At 40.9% G+C, this 18,396-nt stretch overlaps 1 protein-coding gene across 1 annotated transcript in view; it reads left to right on the forward strand.

Moving 5' to 3' along the window:
• Positions 1-18,396, forward strand: part of mxd4 (MAX dimerization protein 4) — a 72,602-nt gene that overhangs the window by 49,901 nt on the left and 4,305 nt on the right. The window contains exons 4-5 of the mRNA XM_062026174.1: positions 10,414-10,528; positions 16,895-17,057. Coding sequence (XP_061882158.1) covers positions 10,414-10,528; positions 16,895-17,057 — 278 coding nt within the window. The remainder of the gene's footprint in view (positions 1-10,413; positions 10,529-16,894; positions 17,058-18,396) is intronic.

Here is an 18,396-nt window from a genome sequence, read left to right on the forward strand (position 1 = left end):
CCTTCATTTAGCAGGATTGGCCGTGCGCCAGTCAAGCCACTCATTCCTGTGCATTTGGGTTGAGGAATTTGCCGGGCTGCAGCCCCCCTCATTAAGAAGTACAGTGAGTGAGCGAGTGAGTGAGGGTCTGTTGTTTGCACTGGCCCGTCCTTCGCACAACCTGCGGCCCCTTTGTGTGCCCGTAGGTTGTGCTCCCAAGCGTTGTCGACAGAGTCTCCAGAACAGCGTCACATTGACTTCCATTGTGCATCTCATGTTTGAATTTGCAGGTTGCTGTTGATTTATTCTAAGGCCCAAACTTGTGAGAATGTACCCGCGTAACCTTGGAGCATAAGTCAGCAGTTTAAAGAGCTCGTTTCAGTTTCCTCAGCAGGCAGTTCTCTTTACCCCCACCTTTTTCTGCTTTGTTTTTGTTTTGCGAGGAAGGCCAGAGATCAGACACAAATCCTCCCGTGGTACTCTGCACGTGAGAGTGGTCAGGTGGTTGCCTCCTGCAGACGTGACTCCACGGCAAATCCAATTGTAGACAACCAGGCAGGGACATAACATTTGTTCTGTTTTGAAGTTATAGCAAATATTTGTTTCCCGTCATTTTCAAGCATATCAAAACACACTAAAACAACAAAGAATGAGGCCATGTCTACACTAAGTCGTTTAATCCCTTAAACGAATAATTATTTAGCCTAAGCACCGTTTCAGCCACACTAAACCAGCGTTTAAGGTCCCTCTCCTCTGACAATTTTTTACACGGCCAAGTGAGCCGTGTATTTCTTGAATCTCCGGCACTTAGCTTTATATGGACTCATTGATCGTTTACAAAGTGAGTTCGGAGAGGAAGTGACGGCAGAAAGACCACGCCCACACAGGAAGTGCCGCCGGAAAGAACGCGCCATAGCCAGCTTCATAATAAAGCGGTTTCGTAGCTCGGAGCTAAATACTGGAAATATGAAGGCGAGTCATCCAGACATGCCCGTGTTTCCCCTTCCTCTACATGTACAGACGCTTGTGGAAATCACACATGAATACCTTAAAGGCCTACTGAAATGATTTTTTTTTATTTAAACGGGCATAGCAGATCCATTCTATGTGTCATACTTGATCATTTCGCGATATTGCCATATTTTTGCTGAAAGGATTTAGTAGAGAACATAGACGATAAAGTTTGCAACTTTTGGTCGCTGATAAAAAAAAGCCTTGACTGTACCGGAAGTAGCGTGACGTCGCAGGTTGAAAGGCTCCTCACATTTCCCCATTGTTTACACCAGCAGCGAGAGCGATTCGGACCGAGAAAGCGACGATTACCCCATTAATTTGAGCGAGGATGAAAGATTCGTGGATGAGGAACGTGAGAGTGAAGGACTAGAGTGCTGTGCAGGACGTATCTTTTTTCGCTCTGACCGTAACTTAGGTAAAAGGGCTCATTGGATTCCACACTTTCTCCTTTTTCTATGGTGGATCACGGATTTGTATTTTAAACCACCTCGGATACTATATCCTCTTGAAAATGAGAGTCGAGAACGCGAAATGGACATTCACAGTGACTTTTATCCCCACAACAATACATCGGTGAAGCACTTTAGCTACGGAGCTAACTTGATAGCATCGTGCTTAAATGCAGATAGAAACAAAATAAATAAGCCCCTGACTGGAAGGATAGACAGCAGATCAACAATACTACTATCAGGAGACACCGAACCAAACACTGGACCTGTAACTACACGGTTAATGGTTTTCCGCCTGTCGAAGCCTTGCAATGCTGTTGCTAACGACGCCATTGAAGCTAACTTAGCTACTGGACCTCGTCAGAGCTATGATAAAAACATTAGCGCTCCACCTACGCCAGCCCTCATCTGCTCATCAACACCCGTACTCACCTGCGTTCCAGCGATCGACGGCGCGACGAAGGACTTCACCCGATCATAGATGCGGTCGGCGGCTAGCGTCGGATAGCGCGTCTGCTATCCTCAAAGTCCTCCTGGTTGTGTTGCTGCAGCCAGCCGCTAATACACCGATCCCACCTACAGCTTTCTTCTTTGCAGTCTCCATTGTTCATTAAACAAATTGCAAAAGATTCATCAACACAGATGTCCAGAATACTGTGGAATTTTGCGAGGAAAACATAGCTGTTTGTATTGAGATACAATGTGTCCGAATACTTCCGTTTCAACCATTGACGTCACGCGCAAACGTCATCATACATAGACGTTTTCAACCGGAAGTTCCCCGGGAAATTTAAAATTGCCCTTTATAAGTTAACCCGGCCATATTGGCATGTGTTGCAATGTTAAGATTTCATCATTGATATATAAACTATCAGACTGCGTGGTCGGTAGTAGTGGGTTTCAGTAGGCCTTTAAGAGAAAGCGATTGCAGCTATATCGGATACAACACTTCTCAGACGGCAAGAGAACTTTCCAATGTCCGGCCGGGTCAGCTGTGATGCTACTTAGCGAAAAACTTTATCCATTTGTCGAAGTAGAGACAACGAGAATGCGAGCTCCCGTGGATGTGATAAAAAAGGTAGTGTGTGCTTTGCATTACCTGGCCGTCGAGGAAAACGGCGAATGCATTTGGACTGGCAAAGCAGACTGTATCAGTTATTGTCAGCCATGTATGTCATGGACTCAACGTCTAGGTCCAGAGTATATAAAGTCACCAAAAAGGAATGTACAATGAAGGTGAAGGCAAAAGAGTGAGGAGTGTCCTGACCAGATATCTAGATCCCTAGTTTGATTGAAGTAAAATGTTCTTTATCACATTGTTTACGTATCTAATAAAGATTTGATTAATTTATGATGTCTCACTACAATAGGGCCCCACAGCACACTGGATTCCAGTTAATTGAAATACCACAACACTGGATATTGTTCAGATAAGTTACATTTAAGAACTCGCACACAAAGCAACACTGGAGATGACTATGACGTGCGTATTTTCCGCTCATGCGTACTAGGTCGCGTCGCGCCGACGGACGAGGGGTGCGGGGGTCTTAAACGGTGGCATTGTTGTGTGTGGACACGGATAAGGTCAGGTGTGATTTACCCTGGATAACCTTATCCGGCTTAGTGTAAACGGGGTCTGAAAGATTAGCTGGCCTTTTAAAAACATGTGAAGTATGTGAAACCATGACTCCGCCCACAGTCACCATGACCATGACACCAAAAACCAAGAGAATCCAGGGCAGAAGACAGACAGCTTGGAGAACGCGATGCGATTTAGAACTTAGCATCCTGTCTGCTTCCAACCTTGTGGTGCCACACTTTGCACGGCTGTTCGATCTGATAAACATAGCGTGACCAGGGCTTGACTTGGGAATAACAAACATGAGGATGGGGGGAGGGAGGGTTCACATCTCGTTCCAAATTAGCTGTGCACTTTTGAAAGAAAAACCAGTGAGTGCGTCTCTCAGCAGGGGAACACGTGCTGCAGGGAGAGAGCTGTCAGGGACGCCGTCCCCCCCGCCGCCGCCGCCAGCCCGCACCCCACCAGCTTTGACCAGGTTCTGTCTGAGAGATATGCATCGGATGCATTGAAGCTTTTCTCCGACAGAATCACAAAGGAACGAGAGAAAATTAAATGTCTCGTGCTTGACAGAGGTTCTGCCCAGACATGTTTAAAAGTCAGGATGCAGAAATAACAACATGTAACCAAGAGTGGGTGTAGGCTAGGAAATCTACACTTACAGTAGACACACCAGAGAACTACACCAAAGGGTCTAATTTTTGGACTCAAATATAAGGTATTAATGTTTCAAATTAAAATGTATTGTAAAACAGTGACCACACTTTCCACATTCCAATCTTGTAACATCGCAAACTTTTTTTTGTATGCAATATCAATGGGGTATATTATGGAAGTAGTATTGTATCCCATCAACTTATATACATCAATATGATATTAATTTATATGCATATATTAATAAATATACAAATACAAATGTGATATACAAATAAATAAATCATTTGTATAAATAAACGCGTATTTGTAAATATGTTTTTGAGATTTGAAAATGAATACAAATAAAAATGTATAAATATAAAAATGTGACATAAAAAATAAATCTAGAATTTTAATAAATAAACGTGTATTTGTAAATATATTTTTTGAGATTTGAATATGAATATGCTTGATTTTGTATTTTTATTTGTATTGAATTTGCATATGTGGATCGCTTTTTTGTTTTTGTGTCGATGAGACGTTCCTACCACAAACCAGATGCACAAATAAATGTGACCTACACACTCCCCTGAACAACCAGCAAACTAGCTTAAGAAAAGACCCCAATATTTGCACACAAATGCAATTTTATAGTCAGAAAGTCATACGGGAACGTTTTTAAACATTTTTCTTGAATGCCTGTCATTTATTTGCTCAAAACTTGGTAACAGTTTTATCTAAAGTTCTTTCAGGATGTATTTTGGCGTGAAGTTAGCCAGCAAGCACATCACTCTCCTTACTTAGCTGTTAAGGTAAAAGACCGTGTGCGGTCAAAATAAATTGTATGATTAATTTAAGGCAGGGGTCCCGAAACTACGGCCAGCGGGAAGTCCCAAGTTAAGTTTTTAATTATTATTTTTAATCTGTCCTTGCTCAACCATTCATCAATCCATTTTCTACCGCTTGTTACTCTTGGGGTCTCTTAGCCGTTCAGGCAAATCATATTGTCTAAAAATGCATTTTCCCATCGATAATGTGACATCATCGTGCTCGGAATATACATATGTATATATACATTTTTTTAACCCAATGCGGCCCCCGAGTCAAAAAGTTTGGGGACCCCTGATTTGAGTCTCCATCCGAATTCTCCCTCTTACCCTTTTCCCCTTCGTCTTACCCTCCCCCTTGGCCCTTAGCACCTTGTGCCACGGCGAAGTGTTGAAAATACGCTCCTAGAAATTCAGACGTCGCTCGAGTCTTGCTACGTCATCCACCCTCGCCATTTGCCGGCAGTGACGTTTCCAAAATATGCAAGTGCTGGCGCATCAGCTAACAATGTGTAAAATGTGTTTCATTGAGGGAAGTAATTATACAGTAGTGAAGGTATTCATATGGCCCCATTGCTGGGTGGATCTCGCGTGATGGGTTAGGGGGGTTAATCATTTTGCAATGCGGTCTGCTGAAAATGATTGAAAGTGCCACTCGACATAGAAACTGACGCTGTGGTCAAAGTTGGAATTGCCAAAAACACATTTTAGGATATTCAACTTTCTACTGCCATCTATCGGCTAAAGTGGATAGCCGATACATAGCGCTTTACATAGTGAAACCCATTATCTAAGTTACATTTAAACCAGTGTGAGTGGCACTGAGAGCAGGTGGGTAAAGTACCTCGCTTTGGGACACAACGGCAGTGACTTGGATGGCGGAAGCCAGGATCAAACCTGGAATCTTCGAGTTGCTGGCACGGCCGCTCTACCAACCGAGCCACGCCGCCCCAAAGAAAGATGCTATCCCGGTACTTTGTGTCCTGACTTTTGGAATTATCAGGAGACGAGTGCCGGAGAATATCAGGGTCCACGAAGGTTCAAAGGGTAAAAGCAAATCTGAAAGATAAGAAGGCTCAATACCATGAAAAAAACAATTATAAACTATAAGAAGAATCTTAAAATCGGTCCTGAAACACACAGCAGTGTTTCCCACACATTCATTTATTTGTGGCGGCCCGCCACGAAACAATTACGTCCACCACAAATAAAAAATAAAAAATGTTTTTTATTTTTTTTAAATTTTTTTGTCCTGTCCAGCTTCTCAGGCAAATCATATAGTTGATGTAGATGCCCATATAGGCTGTTCAGATTTACTTTACAAAAGAGAAGTGTAGGATACTTCTCTTGTTGCCTTATTTGTATTTGACCACTACTGTTTTCTGTTTATTTGTTACTGACTGTGGCAGGACACCTCTGCCTCTGTTTCACTTTATGTTGCTGGTAAATAATATGGTTGTAGTAGTAGGCTAAAGTTAAATTATTTAGTATGCACTAATTAAAGGGGCAGAGCTTTAAGAGACATTTTAGCTTTTATATTTTATAAGATATATTTTTTGTAAGAACCACAATTAATAAATATATTTCAGTGAATAACTTATTGTTCAAATCTGTATATAAATATGTACATAAAGTGTTGTAATTATATTGTAAAATGGATGGATGGATGGATGGATGAACGTTTAAAACAAAACTGTTATTATTAATTAGTAATTATACATTTTTTGAGCCTTTTTAGAGAAAATCATATCATTGTAGTAAATTATGCAAATTACTCGATGATGTCATGGTGACCACGCCCATAGCCACGCCCCCACCGCCACAGGTATCTTGGCAGTTTATGGGAAACACTGCACAGGGAGCCAATGCAGTGATTTTAAAACTGGTGTAATGTGGGCCTGCATTCTAGTCTTCACCAGGACACGTGCAGCTTAGTCCATGATTAGTGCAATAATTTTTTGTGATTAATCACATGAGTTAACTTGTTAATTTAGTTCATAGTGATTTTAGGGCTCCATCTGTGCACATTTGTAGTCTCTGCATACCAGCTGAATGATGTGGTTGAGACACAGGTGAGCAGTACAGTGAGTAAGTCATCAGAAAAATGGCAATTTTCTCGGAGAGAAAAGTGTGTAGTCAGGCAGAGTATGCGAGGCAACGCCTTGTTTTTGTTTTTCATTACAAGAGAGGCAGGGGGAAGTGGGGTGCAAGAATCTTGCCCATTGGCTCAAATTACCCTTTGGATGATGTGTATGGAACGCTGCCTGGTGCAGCTGAGCACACTGCACTCAAAGAGCCCTTTTTTCAAATAGAGAGAAAGTCATCCGCTCGCCCGGACCCCGCTCCCTTGCAAAAAAAAAAAAAAAAAAGAAGCAGACCCCCGGCTCTTTCCTGCTTGCGTCCCCTGGCTGAGGCCCAAGTGCTTCATGTGGCTGTGACTGGGGCAGGTTGGAGGTGGAGCCCCAGCCCATGTCCTCTGAAGACACTTGTTTTCCAATGGGACAAGGGTGTGTTGGTGTTGGCAGAGCGCAGCGAAGAGGATGGGTGGGTGGTTTGGGGGGCTTTGCAAATGCCCTTTGGGAGAACAAGAAATAAAAGAAGCAGAGAACTTTCACACGCCCTTCATGGTGAACGGCAAATGCACCTGTGGAGAGGTGAAGACCGTTTAAGAGGATCATTTCCTCGAATCTTTGACAAAATCAAAACAACTTTAACTGACTTGGACCGAATATGGAAGTATTAAGTCCCTGACCCTTTGCTTGTGACCTCAGAATGGAACAAGCTGGGCTTCAGAAAAGGTCTGGCTGACAACGCCCTTCCTGAAGACGAAACAGGAAAAAGGCCGTGCTTGTTTCGAGAGGGGCTTGTTGTGCTCGCGCCGCCGTGGCGAGCTCAGCCATATGCAGCCCCTCCTACCGAGCTTCATCTCCCTGATTAGGTTTATTGTAGTTGCAGCGATGGCCGAGGAGACCGTCCATTGTTGGGAGTTTGTTTACCGTTCAGATGGAGTTAGCCAAAGGAACGAGAGATTGGGGACGGGAGGGTTATTCTGAACAAAGACATGGTTCATGGACAAGCTTGACTAATGGAGGACTGAAAGGCCCTCATGAACAAATTTGAATGGACTAAGGATGGACAGGGAGGTTATCCGCTGATAAAAATGTTGTGAATAAAAGCAGCCTTTTGAGTTATATGGAATATGCAAACAAAGACAGGACTTTGCTCTGCGGAGAGGCTTTGCCGTCACTATCATCGTATTAAACCTGCACATGTGCATCTACAGAAATGTTTACTTGTGTTCAGGGTCATTAGCTCGAGGCGGCGGGGACAGAGGGGGGGGGGGGGGGTTGTCTTGGCAGGAACGCAAGGTTTTCTGAGGCAGCAGTTTGTGTATCTAATTCAGCCAAGACGATTGGAAACTTCCCATGGTTGTCATTTTGGTCCACAATGACTTTTGCTCCTGGATGCTGCATGTAGATTCTCCCAATAGAGTTACTTGAACTTTTAACTGTTCAACAGCTATGATCTTTTCACACTAGCCTCCACGTAGTCTGTTTTGAAACAGAGTAGTGTGTTTTTTGTTTTTTTTTACATTTAACCACAGTATGACACCACCGATTGACCAGTCGTGTATTTGGTTCCGCGAGAATGCAGTCAGTGTCACCTGATAGGAGCATGATTTGTTTAAGATGTCCGCAGCCTACATAGTACAATGTAAAAAGTCAGTGGATTTTACAGTATAGTACTTGCAACTCAGAATAGTTTTACCGTAAAAATACCAGTGGTACTGTTTTTCGATTTACAGTAATTTGGAGTAAAAACCAAGAAATTACAATAAGGTAAAATTCTGGCGACCGAGATGCCGTTTTTTTTTTACTGTAAAATCAGGAGATGTTCCGATGAGAGTTTTGTTATGCCCATACTAATTCCAATCATCCATGAGGGAAATCTATCACAAGTAAAATGTTCTATTTATTTATGGTTAGTGCTATCTTCATATACTATATCAACACAGTATTTAAATGAATGACTTACTTTCTTGATTACCGTATTTCCTTGAATTAGCGCCGGGGCGGTAATTAATTTAAAACCTCTTCTCACTCCGCCGCTTACCAAAGGCATGCGGTAAATTTAGGCCTGCGCTAATTAATTTGAGTATGATGTAAGGATACCATCATGAAAAGCACATTTAATAAAAAAAACTTTATTATGGTCTTACCTTTACTTATAAATGAAGTCCATGCGCCGCTCCTTCTGAACAAAAGCATCGGTAACTTGTTTATAGAAGTCTTCCTTATCTTTCTTCAGTTTTAAAAGTCTCTCTGTCTCGATGGAGATCTTCCTTTAATTATTACCTCCTGCTTCGATTGAAAGTCCAGTTTAGAAAACTGTTGTTGTCACTTATTCTGCAGCCGAGTAGTCGCAAGAATGATCCCTGGGATCACTAGCGCCCTCAAGCTTTTCCTCTCACTTCCCGCACTTCCCGATTCGTATTTTGCCATCAGCTTCCATTCCATACTACACCAATCTCTTATTCTGCGAGCATCTACTCCAAAATTCCGAGCAGTTACCTCCTTAGTGTTCTTTTTAGCATATTCAATAGCTTGGACCTTAAATCCTACTGAATAACTCTTTATCTTCTTCCCTTTATGCGATTTTAAATAATTGAAATTAGCCTCCTCCATTTTGAAAATTATGAAAGGTGAAGTGTGACTCGTGACGTGACGAGTTTGACCCGGCGGTAATTCTAGGCATATGGTAATTATTTTGCTAAACGAGTTTGACCCGGCGGTAATTCTAGGCATATGCTATTTATTTTGCAAAACGATTTTAACCCGGCGGTAATTCTGACCCGGCGGTAATTCGAGGCATGCGCTAATTATTTTGCGAAACGAGTTTGACCCGGCGGTAATTCTAGGCAAGTGCATATTATATACCCGGCGGCAATTCAAGGAAACACGGTACATACAATATTTTGAGAAAAATAAAGTATACAATAGCTAAACAAAAGTCTAAACTACTATTTTAAACCTTTTGGTTTTTGCCCTCAAACTCCTCCTGTGTCTAGGGAATGATTCCCCGATTTCATTTACACTTTTAAAAGTTTACTAAGCACTTATTTCTTGGTGTTTTTTAAGCTGATTTAGCAGTTAGCTTTGCTATTATTGCATGCTCCTATTTCTCTCAGTGTGTAACATGTTTAGCCTCGTCCTCCAATTATGATACTTGATAATGAAACTGAATTTACTAAGAACTGAACTTAATTTCCACAAACGGAGATGAATATTATAAGCATTGCGTCTTCGCACTGTGTATGGTGATACATAATTACATTGCTAGCCGCTAATCAACTGGGGGACTAAAAATAAATACAGTGTCAGCCAGAGGGGATCAACGTTTGTGATCTGCATTAAAAGGCATTAATTTGCATTGGCGATCATGTCATTTTCACGACTATTGGCCGATATTGATCGGTGGCCGATTGATTGACATATCTCTAGTAAAATCTACAGATTATTTATTTATTTATTTTTACTGTCTAGGTTGTCCACATCATTTTTTAAGTTACCAACAAATATACCAGTTTTGCTTCATGTAGTGCTTCGTATGGTGCACTTGGTTTCTTGGACTTTTTCTTTGTGATAATGAACGAACCCAAGGGAAAAAGACCAAGTTTGCAAACCCATCAAAAAATGTACCATAGTTGTGACAGTACCTTAAAGTGGTTCAGAAGTACAAGTGTAGGTACATGCATATTAAGGACAAGCATGCATATCTTCATGTCGTCATTCCTTGTCATGCAGTAGTGACTCCCCCTTTCCCCGGAAATGTTTTTCTTCCCAAGAACATTGAGTCCTAAAGGTCACGACTTCGCACTTATCCTGCTACTCGATATTTGCTGACTCACCCTTCGCCTGTGTGCTTGCAGACGTGCCAAACTACGGCTGTACTTGGAGCAGCTGAAGAAGCTGGTGCCTTTGGGTCCAGACAGCACTAGACACACCACACTGAGCTTGCTGAAAAGGGCCAAGATGCTCATCAAGGTACGATAAGGGTGTGGAAAAAAAAAAGCGAGACACTTTCTTTCTATGGTAAAAACATTTTGGGTGTACCTAAAATCCTTATGTGAGACAAGAACAAACGTCTTTCCATTTCTGACCGTTCTGACAATGCAGGTTAATGGGCATTCTACTGTTTCTCCCATAAAGCACTCTCAAAAATAACATTTAAAAAAACGCCATCAGCGCTCCATTTACATGCCGTAACCTGCATGTTAACCAAGCTATAGTGACTTTGTTATTGAATGATCTAACACTAGGGAACTACTTTTCTGGCTTAGTGACACAGCGCCACCATGCTCACAGTGCCTCAGGCTACCACCGAGAGCCAAGAGGTAATGCTACCTCCTAGAGTTGACGCTACTGCTGCCACTGCTGCATCGCCTTTGAATTTAGAAAAGTTAGAATATGTGAAATTCCCCACACAGCCAGCGAAAAATCCAGACCAACTGACTTTATGGATACTGGCTCTCAACTTTAGACCAGTCGAAAATGCTTGGAAGAGGCAGCAGGATGCTTGTTTCATCCCAGCATGTTTTTATACTGAATTGACCAGCTAAACGGGGATCACAATTAATGTGCTGAAAGATACAACCATCCCATGAGTCGCTATCCCAGTGACAGCGGACATTGTAAGTGACTGTTTTAGGTTCTTACTTTGTTGATGGAACGTTTAGCATTTAGAACGGGTGTTACATGATGGCGTAGGCCTTGTTCACACTGCAGGTCAATTCCGATTTTTTTTGCCCATATGTGACCTGTATCGTATATTTTCATGTCAGTGTGAACAGTGCAATTCAGAATTTTTCATATCCGACCAAGGCCTCTGTCGTAGGTGGAAATAAATCGAATATATATGCGGATGCGTCCTAAATGTGAACGCTGCCGCGCTCAGGTCGCATTCACCCGACAAGAACGTCATTAAAAAGTGATAAGCGTCATAATTATTCGCTAAAATAGACGGTTACAAAATAAATAGTTGACAGTAAAGCAGAGAACAGGTGAAAATAAAATATTTAAGGAACTCACGCAAAAGTTCCACCACTTCGGTCTCTGCCTGCAGAAGACATTGGGGCAAAATATCCCATAAAACTGGAAGAGTCAAAATACTTCCTTCCCAATTTTCAACGCACAATACATTGGTTGAGAAAATGTTGACTTTGATTGCACAAAATCCTTGAAATTGCCACTAATGTACCAGTACTAAGATCGACTAGAGTGGGAAGTCTTGTTTACTTCCGTAATCACTGCAGTGTGTGTCACGTCATGACGTCATGTCCGCATGCGGGTCAGATTGCATTCACATTAGAAATCCCTTTTTTTTTTGGTAACTTGTACGGCCAATAAAAAAATCGGATTTGACAAAAAAATCCAGATTGGACATCCGGCCCTGCAGTGTGAACGTAGCCTTAGTGTTAAACTGTAGCTTGATCTGCTTAGCACCCAGCTTGTAAAACCTGTAGTTCATCCTCTGTATATTCAGGCTCAAAAAGATACGTTTATGGATCATCATTTGTCACAAAATAGTCGTCGCCGACTTACATAAAATTTGCCATGTATAGTGGAAGCAAACAGAGAAAAAACTACATGCTGCTGTTGTTGTTCACGGAAGTAGCATTTGTTGCAATCAATGCGCTCTGTGAATAAGTTACAATAATGCTTTTTTTTTTTTAATCAGTCACAATTGAAGTTGTTTTAGAGGGCTTTGAAGGCTACAACAGTAACTCCCATTTGCTGCATCTTTCAAGCGTTTTTTTAGCATCTTTAAAATCCCCCCAAAAAAGACATATGTGTTCTTGTCTCTCATAATAATTGTGAACGATAGGTACAATTCCAAAACATGTGTCGTTCCCTTCTAAAATGACCAAAATCCTGTAGGTATTACATGTTAACATGAATATTACATAGTTACGACATGTAGAGTAGCCGAGGTTGTATTTTTGCGTTATCCTTAACTTAAAACTTGAGTGAAGAATGCACTAATGACCTGATAAGACCTGAGAAATTGGAAAGAGAAAGAGATGATACAGTCTTATCTACTGACAGATGCTACCTGGGGGTTGTTTGCGCACACTGCAGCTAGTCCTGGATAGTCTCACTCCTTAATGCTTCAGTCACATGCAGGCAAAAATACAACCTTACTCTCTATATATAAATAGTTGTTTGAGGTTGTTGGATGTTTTTGTAGGGCTTTATGGGCAGAATTGTTAGCTAGCAGTTTTTTACTGTTTAGATTGTGGATGATGGGCAAAAAATGTGCAGTTTTCATTTAATCAATGATTTAGACCAGTGGTTCTTTACCTGGGTTCGATCGAACCCTAGGGGTTCGGTGAGTCGGGCTCAGGGGTTTGGCGAAGGTCAAGACACACCCGACTCATCGTTTAAATAAAAACTTTTCCCTATCGGTGTATTACGGATACGGCAACAGCAGAAGTCACACTGATTTGCAGGTGTGTAATTTGTTGTGAGTTTATGCACTGTGTTGGATTTGTTCTTTGAACAAGGTGATGTTCATGCACGGTTCATTTTGTGCACCAGTAAAAAAAACTTTAGTATGGGGAACATATTTACCATTAACTAGTTGCTTATTAACATGCAAATTAGTAACATATTGGCTCTTAACTAGTCATTATTAAGTACTTATTAATGCCTTATTCTGCATGGCCTTATTATAACCCTAACCCTCTAACCCTGGCCCTAACCCTCTAACCCTAACCCTAACCAAATAACTCTAAATTAAGTCTTTGTTACTTAGAATATGTTCCCCTAGTGTCCAAAAAACTCTAAATTAAGTCTTTGTTACTTAGAATATGTTCCCCATACTAAAGTGTTACCAAAAACATATAACTTTGTCTTGAATTTGAAAAAAAAACATCATTTTATTTTTCACTAAAGAAGGGTTCGGTGAATGTGCATATGAAACTGGTGGGGTTCGGTACCTCCAACAAGGTTAAGAACCACTGATTTAGACGTAGGTTCGGTTAACCCATTCCTTCCCTCTCATTGGGTATGATGTTTTGTTGGTATGTGTTGTTTTGTGAAAAATGTGTCATGGTCTGACATAATTAAGGCTGCTGTCACTGTAAGTAGCTTTGTGCAAAAGAATAATACCCTAAGACGCCCATACTCACAGTTAGGAAGAGTGATGGCTGCATTATACTTTGAGTTGTATGTCTTTAGTCTGCAGGATTTAATCTGTTGCAAGGACCATTGTTTTGTTTTTTGTTGAAGCTGGAATCGCACTTTTCCCATCATTCTGTTTACCAGCAGTGAGTTACCATGTGGTCGTCGTCACGCTTCATTTAAAGTTTATTGTGCGTGCCGTCTCTGCTCAGAAGTCACATCCTGGTTATTGTCGCAAAATCGCCTGGCCTGAAAAGTACAAGACTTCTCTTTGACTCACCACTGGAAACGTTCAAATACAAACAAGATCCATTCCCACACGGAGTCAAAGCATAGTTTATTTACGCCTGGTCATTTGGGCCACTTCCTTATTGAAATGTCGAAACCTGTACTTTCCTTTCTTACTTGGCTGGGTTGACCTGAAAACCGAACCGGTTTGATGAAGCTTCAGTTTTAGTCAGTGCACATGCATGTTTAGAGTAGTTACTACAAAAATAGACCTCATATTTGTCACATTATCTGTCACCATCCTAAATCAGGGATATTTAACTAAGTTTTGGGGGGAACGCAGTTACAGAAAGCTAAGGACAGAGGGGCCGGACTTCCCACCACTATTTGTCTTATTTTGTATATTCCAGAGAACCAGCATCCTCTACCTCTATTTTGGTTTATTTACAGGAGCCTTCTGTTTTTTTTAAGGACCTTTTGCAAAAAAACAAGTCAGAGTACCGTATTTTTCGGAGTATAAGTCGCACCGGAGTATAAGTCGCACCTGCCGAAAATGCACAATAAAGAAGGAAAAAACATATATAAGTCGCACTGGAGTATAAGTCGCATTTTTTGGGGAAATTTATTTGATAAAACCCAACACCAAGAATAGACATTTGAAAGGCAATTTAAAATAAATAAAGAATAGTGAACAACAGGCTGAATAAGTGTATGTTATATGACGCATAAATAACCAACTGAGAACGTGCGTGGTATGTTAATGTAACATATTATGGTAAGAGTCATTCAAATAACTATAACATATAAAACATGCTATACATTTACCAAACAATCTGTCACTCCTAATCTCTAAATCCCATGAAATCTTATTCGTCTAGTCTCTTACGGGAATGAGCTAAATAATGTTATTTGATATTTTACGGTAATGTGTTAATCATTTCACACATAAGTCGCTCCTGAGTATAAGTCGCACCCCCGGCCAAACTATGAAAAAAACTGTGACTTATAGTCTGAAAAATACGGTATCTTTATAACAGCATTTTATCTGCTGCTGCAAATATGTGTGTCCCTCTCAAGTTTTTTTTTAACTAAACACCAAGACCCAGAATAAAACCTTGAGGGAACAGCACTAGTATAACTAAAGAAGTTGAACAAATTACTAATGACTGCATCTGAAGTAAACATGCCACAGCAAAAAAAAAGTAGAGGACTTAAAGGGGTGTCTTGAGGAACGCCTCAGTTATCTTAGTCAGTGTTTTTCAACCCCTGTGCTGCGACACACTGATATTGTCTGGTGTGCCGTGGGAAATTATGCAACTTCACCTAATTGGTTCCAAAAATTTTTTTTGCAAATCAATAATTAGAATCTGCAAATAATGTGCCGTTACTTAGTGTCTGTGCTCGGTAGAACTCGGCAGGGTAACCACGTAATACTCCATGTCAGTAGGTGGCAGCAGGTAGTTAATTGCTTAGTAAAAGTCGGAATGTGTCGGTTGAGACGAGGATGGTTTGTTGTGATCCCAATATGCAGAGCACAGCGGGAGGCAGGGTGCAGGTAAAAAAGTATGTAATGCTTAAACCAAAAATGAACAAAAGGGAAAGGAAAAGGCAATGGCTATGCAAAACGAAAGTAAAACTGAACTGGCTACAAAGTAAACAGACACAGAATGCTGGACGACAGCAAAAACTTACGGCGTCCACAAAGTACATCCGTACATGACATGACAATCAACAATGTCCACACAAAGAAGGATCGTAACAACTTAAATAGCTTTGCTTGCTAATACAAAGCAGGTGCGGGGAATAGCGCTCAAAGGAAGACATGAAACTGCTACAGGAAAACACCAACAATTATAACTGTAAAATTCAATAAAATATATTTGCATAAGGAAAACACCAACAAAACAGGAAGGGCCACCAAAATAACAGCGCAAGACAAGAACTAAAGCACAGGAAAACACCAACAAACTCAAAATACGGCACGACGACCTGGTGGAGTATCATTTTTTAAACGTTTTCTGCTGGTGGTGTGCCTCTGTAGTTTTCAATGAAAAAAATGGGCCTTGCCTCAAAAAAGGTTGAAAAACACTGATCTAAGTCACAAGTTTGGCGTCAGTATTCTCTGTTTGTTAGCAAGGCTAAAATGTCAATGCAAGGATATGCCAATGTGTTTACAATGGTCCAAGGTCCTCTATACCAGTGGTCCCCAACCACCGGGCTGCGGCCCGGTACTGGTCCGTGGATCGATTGGTACCGCACAAGAAATTTAAAAAAAAATAATTAAAAAAAAAAATATATATATATATATATATATATATATATATATATATATATATATATATATATATATATATATATATATATATATATATATATATATATATATATATATATATATAATTTATTTATCTATTAAATCAACATAAAAAACACAAGATACCCTTACAATTAGTGCACCAACCCAAAAAACCTCCCTCACCCATTTACACTCATTCACACTCAAAAGGGTTGTTTCTTTCTGTTATTAATATTTCTGGTTCCTACATTATATATCAATATAGATCAATACAGTATGCAGGAATACAGTCCGTAAGCACACATGATTGTATTTTTTTATGACAAAAAAAAAAAAAAAAATCCCCCCCACCCCCGGTCCGTGGGACAAATTTTCAACCGCTGACCGGTCCGCCGTTACAAAAAGGTCGGGGACCACTGCTCTATACAACAGGAACACTGTAGTGTTTTTAGGAATTTACTGCAAAAATGTTTGTCTCCCGAACTTAAACTGAACTCGGGGGCCGATACGGTGTCATTCGCCCACACCTCCATGAATAGCCCCTGTCCTAAACTGAGTTTACCAGTTTGTGGAGAGAGTAGCAGACATGCCATCCGCTTTGTTTTGGTTGATGTCACCTTCTGTACATGATTTCTATCTTTTTGCATTTTCTGTTTGGATCCGACACATTTTGATGGCCTGCTTTTGTGTGTGTCGTTGTGCAGAAGCTGGAGGAGCAAGACAAAAAGGCTTTAAACACGAAGGAGCAGCTGCAAAGAGAGCACCGCTACCTCAAACGCCGCCTCGAGCAGCTCTCGGTGTCAGGAAGCGTGGAGCGCATCCGCACCGACAGCATGGGCTCCACCATCTCCACCGACTCTGAACAAGGTAGGCTGACTCGGGCTGCGTTTTCAGATATCTGCCAGCGTGACAGCTGACTGGAGTGCTCATCCGACCAAAATGAGCTGCGCCCGATGGCCTCTCCATATGTCGGTCAGGCCTTGATGCCATCACTGTTCGCTCCAACTCCGTAGTTGCATTCCTCTTTGCTGTCCGCTGACCTCTAACCTCTTGACATCGCAGTGATCTTATTGACTTGATGATTATCCTCAGCCTGGTCCTCAGGTGATGGCACTGGTCAATAGGTTAACACCTCACACACTGTGTAATGAAATCTGGCTTTACTCTTAAGCTACTTGCTGCAGGAGATTTCTTACTGGCATTTTGCAGGTGGTAACAACGTCTTAAGGATTGTTCCTTTAAAAAACAGCTGGGTCCCGCCTTGGCACACACCTTTGACGATTTTTTACAGCGTCAGTGTAAAGTCAAGTTAGTCCTAAGGTTGGAAGTGAAGAAGTAAGGGCTGCAACTAACAATTATTTAAATAGTCGATTAGTCAACGATTATCTTAACGATTGATCGACTAATCGGATAATAAAGCGTACACGCATTTAATGACTCAAATTTTCCCATCGACTTCAAAATGCATCTTAAGTTATTTTAGGCATGTGCTTACAAACTACAAAGAAGACTAATTCATTCATAAATAGTTATTTATACTGTAACTGTGCTGCTCATTCGGCTGTTACAAAAATTAAAATGACTATTAAAATCTTGTCCGTTTAAAAAGAAAGGAAAAGCAAATTGCAAAAAAAAAAATTGCCTTTTAACATTAAAAAAAAAACAGTTAAAATAGCAGCAATGAAAACAAACAACGAAACACAAAATGTAACTTCCTCAATAAGAAAAGCTTTTAGTGGTGTTTAAAAAGCTGCACACTGATATATTGACAATAGATTAACTATTGGTAGTAGAAATGTCCGATAATGGCTTTTTTTTGCCAATATCCGATATTCCGATATTGTCCGACTCTTAATTACCGATTCCGATATCAACCGATACCGATATATGCAGTTGTGGAATTAACACATTATTATGCCTAATTTTGTTGTGATGCCCCGCTGGATGCATTAAACAATGTAACAAGGTTTTCCAAAATAAATCAACGCAAGTTATGGACAAAAATGCCAACATGGCACTGCCATATTTATTATTGAAGTCACAAAGTGCATTATTTTTTTTAACAGGCCTCAAAACAGCAGCTTGGAATTTGGGACATGCTCTCCCTGAGAGAGCATGAGGAGGTTGAGGTGGGCAGGGGTTGAGGTGTGGGGGGTAGATGGTAGCGGGGGGTGTATATTGTAGCGTCCCGGAAGAGTTAGTGCTG

The sequence above is a fragment of the Entelurus aequoreus genome, linkage group LG18, assembly GCF_033978785.1.
Source record: "Entelurus aequoreus isolate RoL-2023_Sb linkage group LG18, RoL_Eaeq_v1.1, whole genome shotgun sequence".
NCBI classification, from domain to species: Eukaryota; Metazoa; Chordata; class Actinopteri; order Syngnathiformes; family Syngnathidae; genus Entelurus; species Entelurus aequoreus.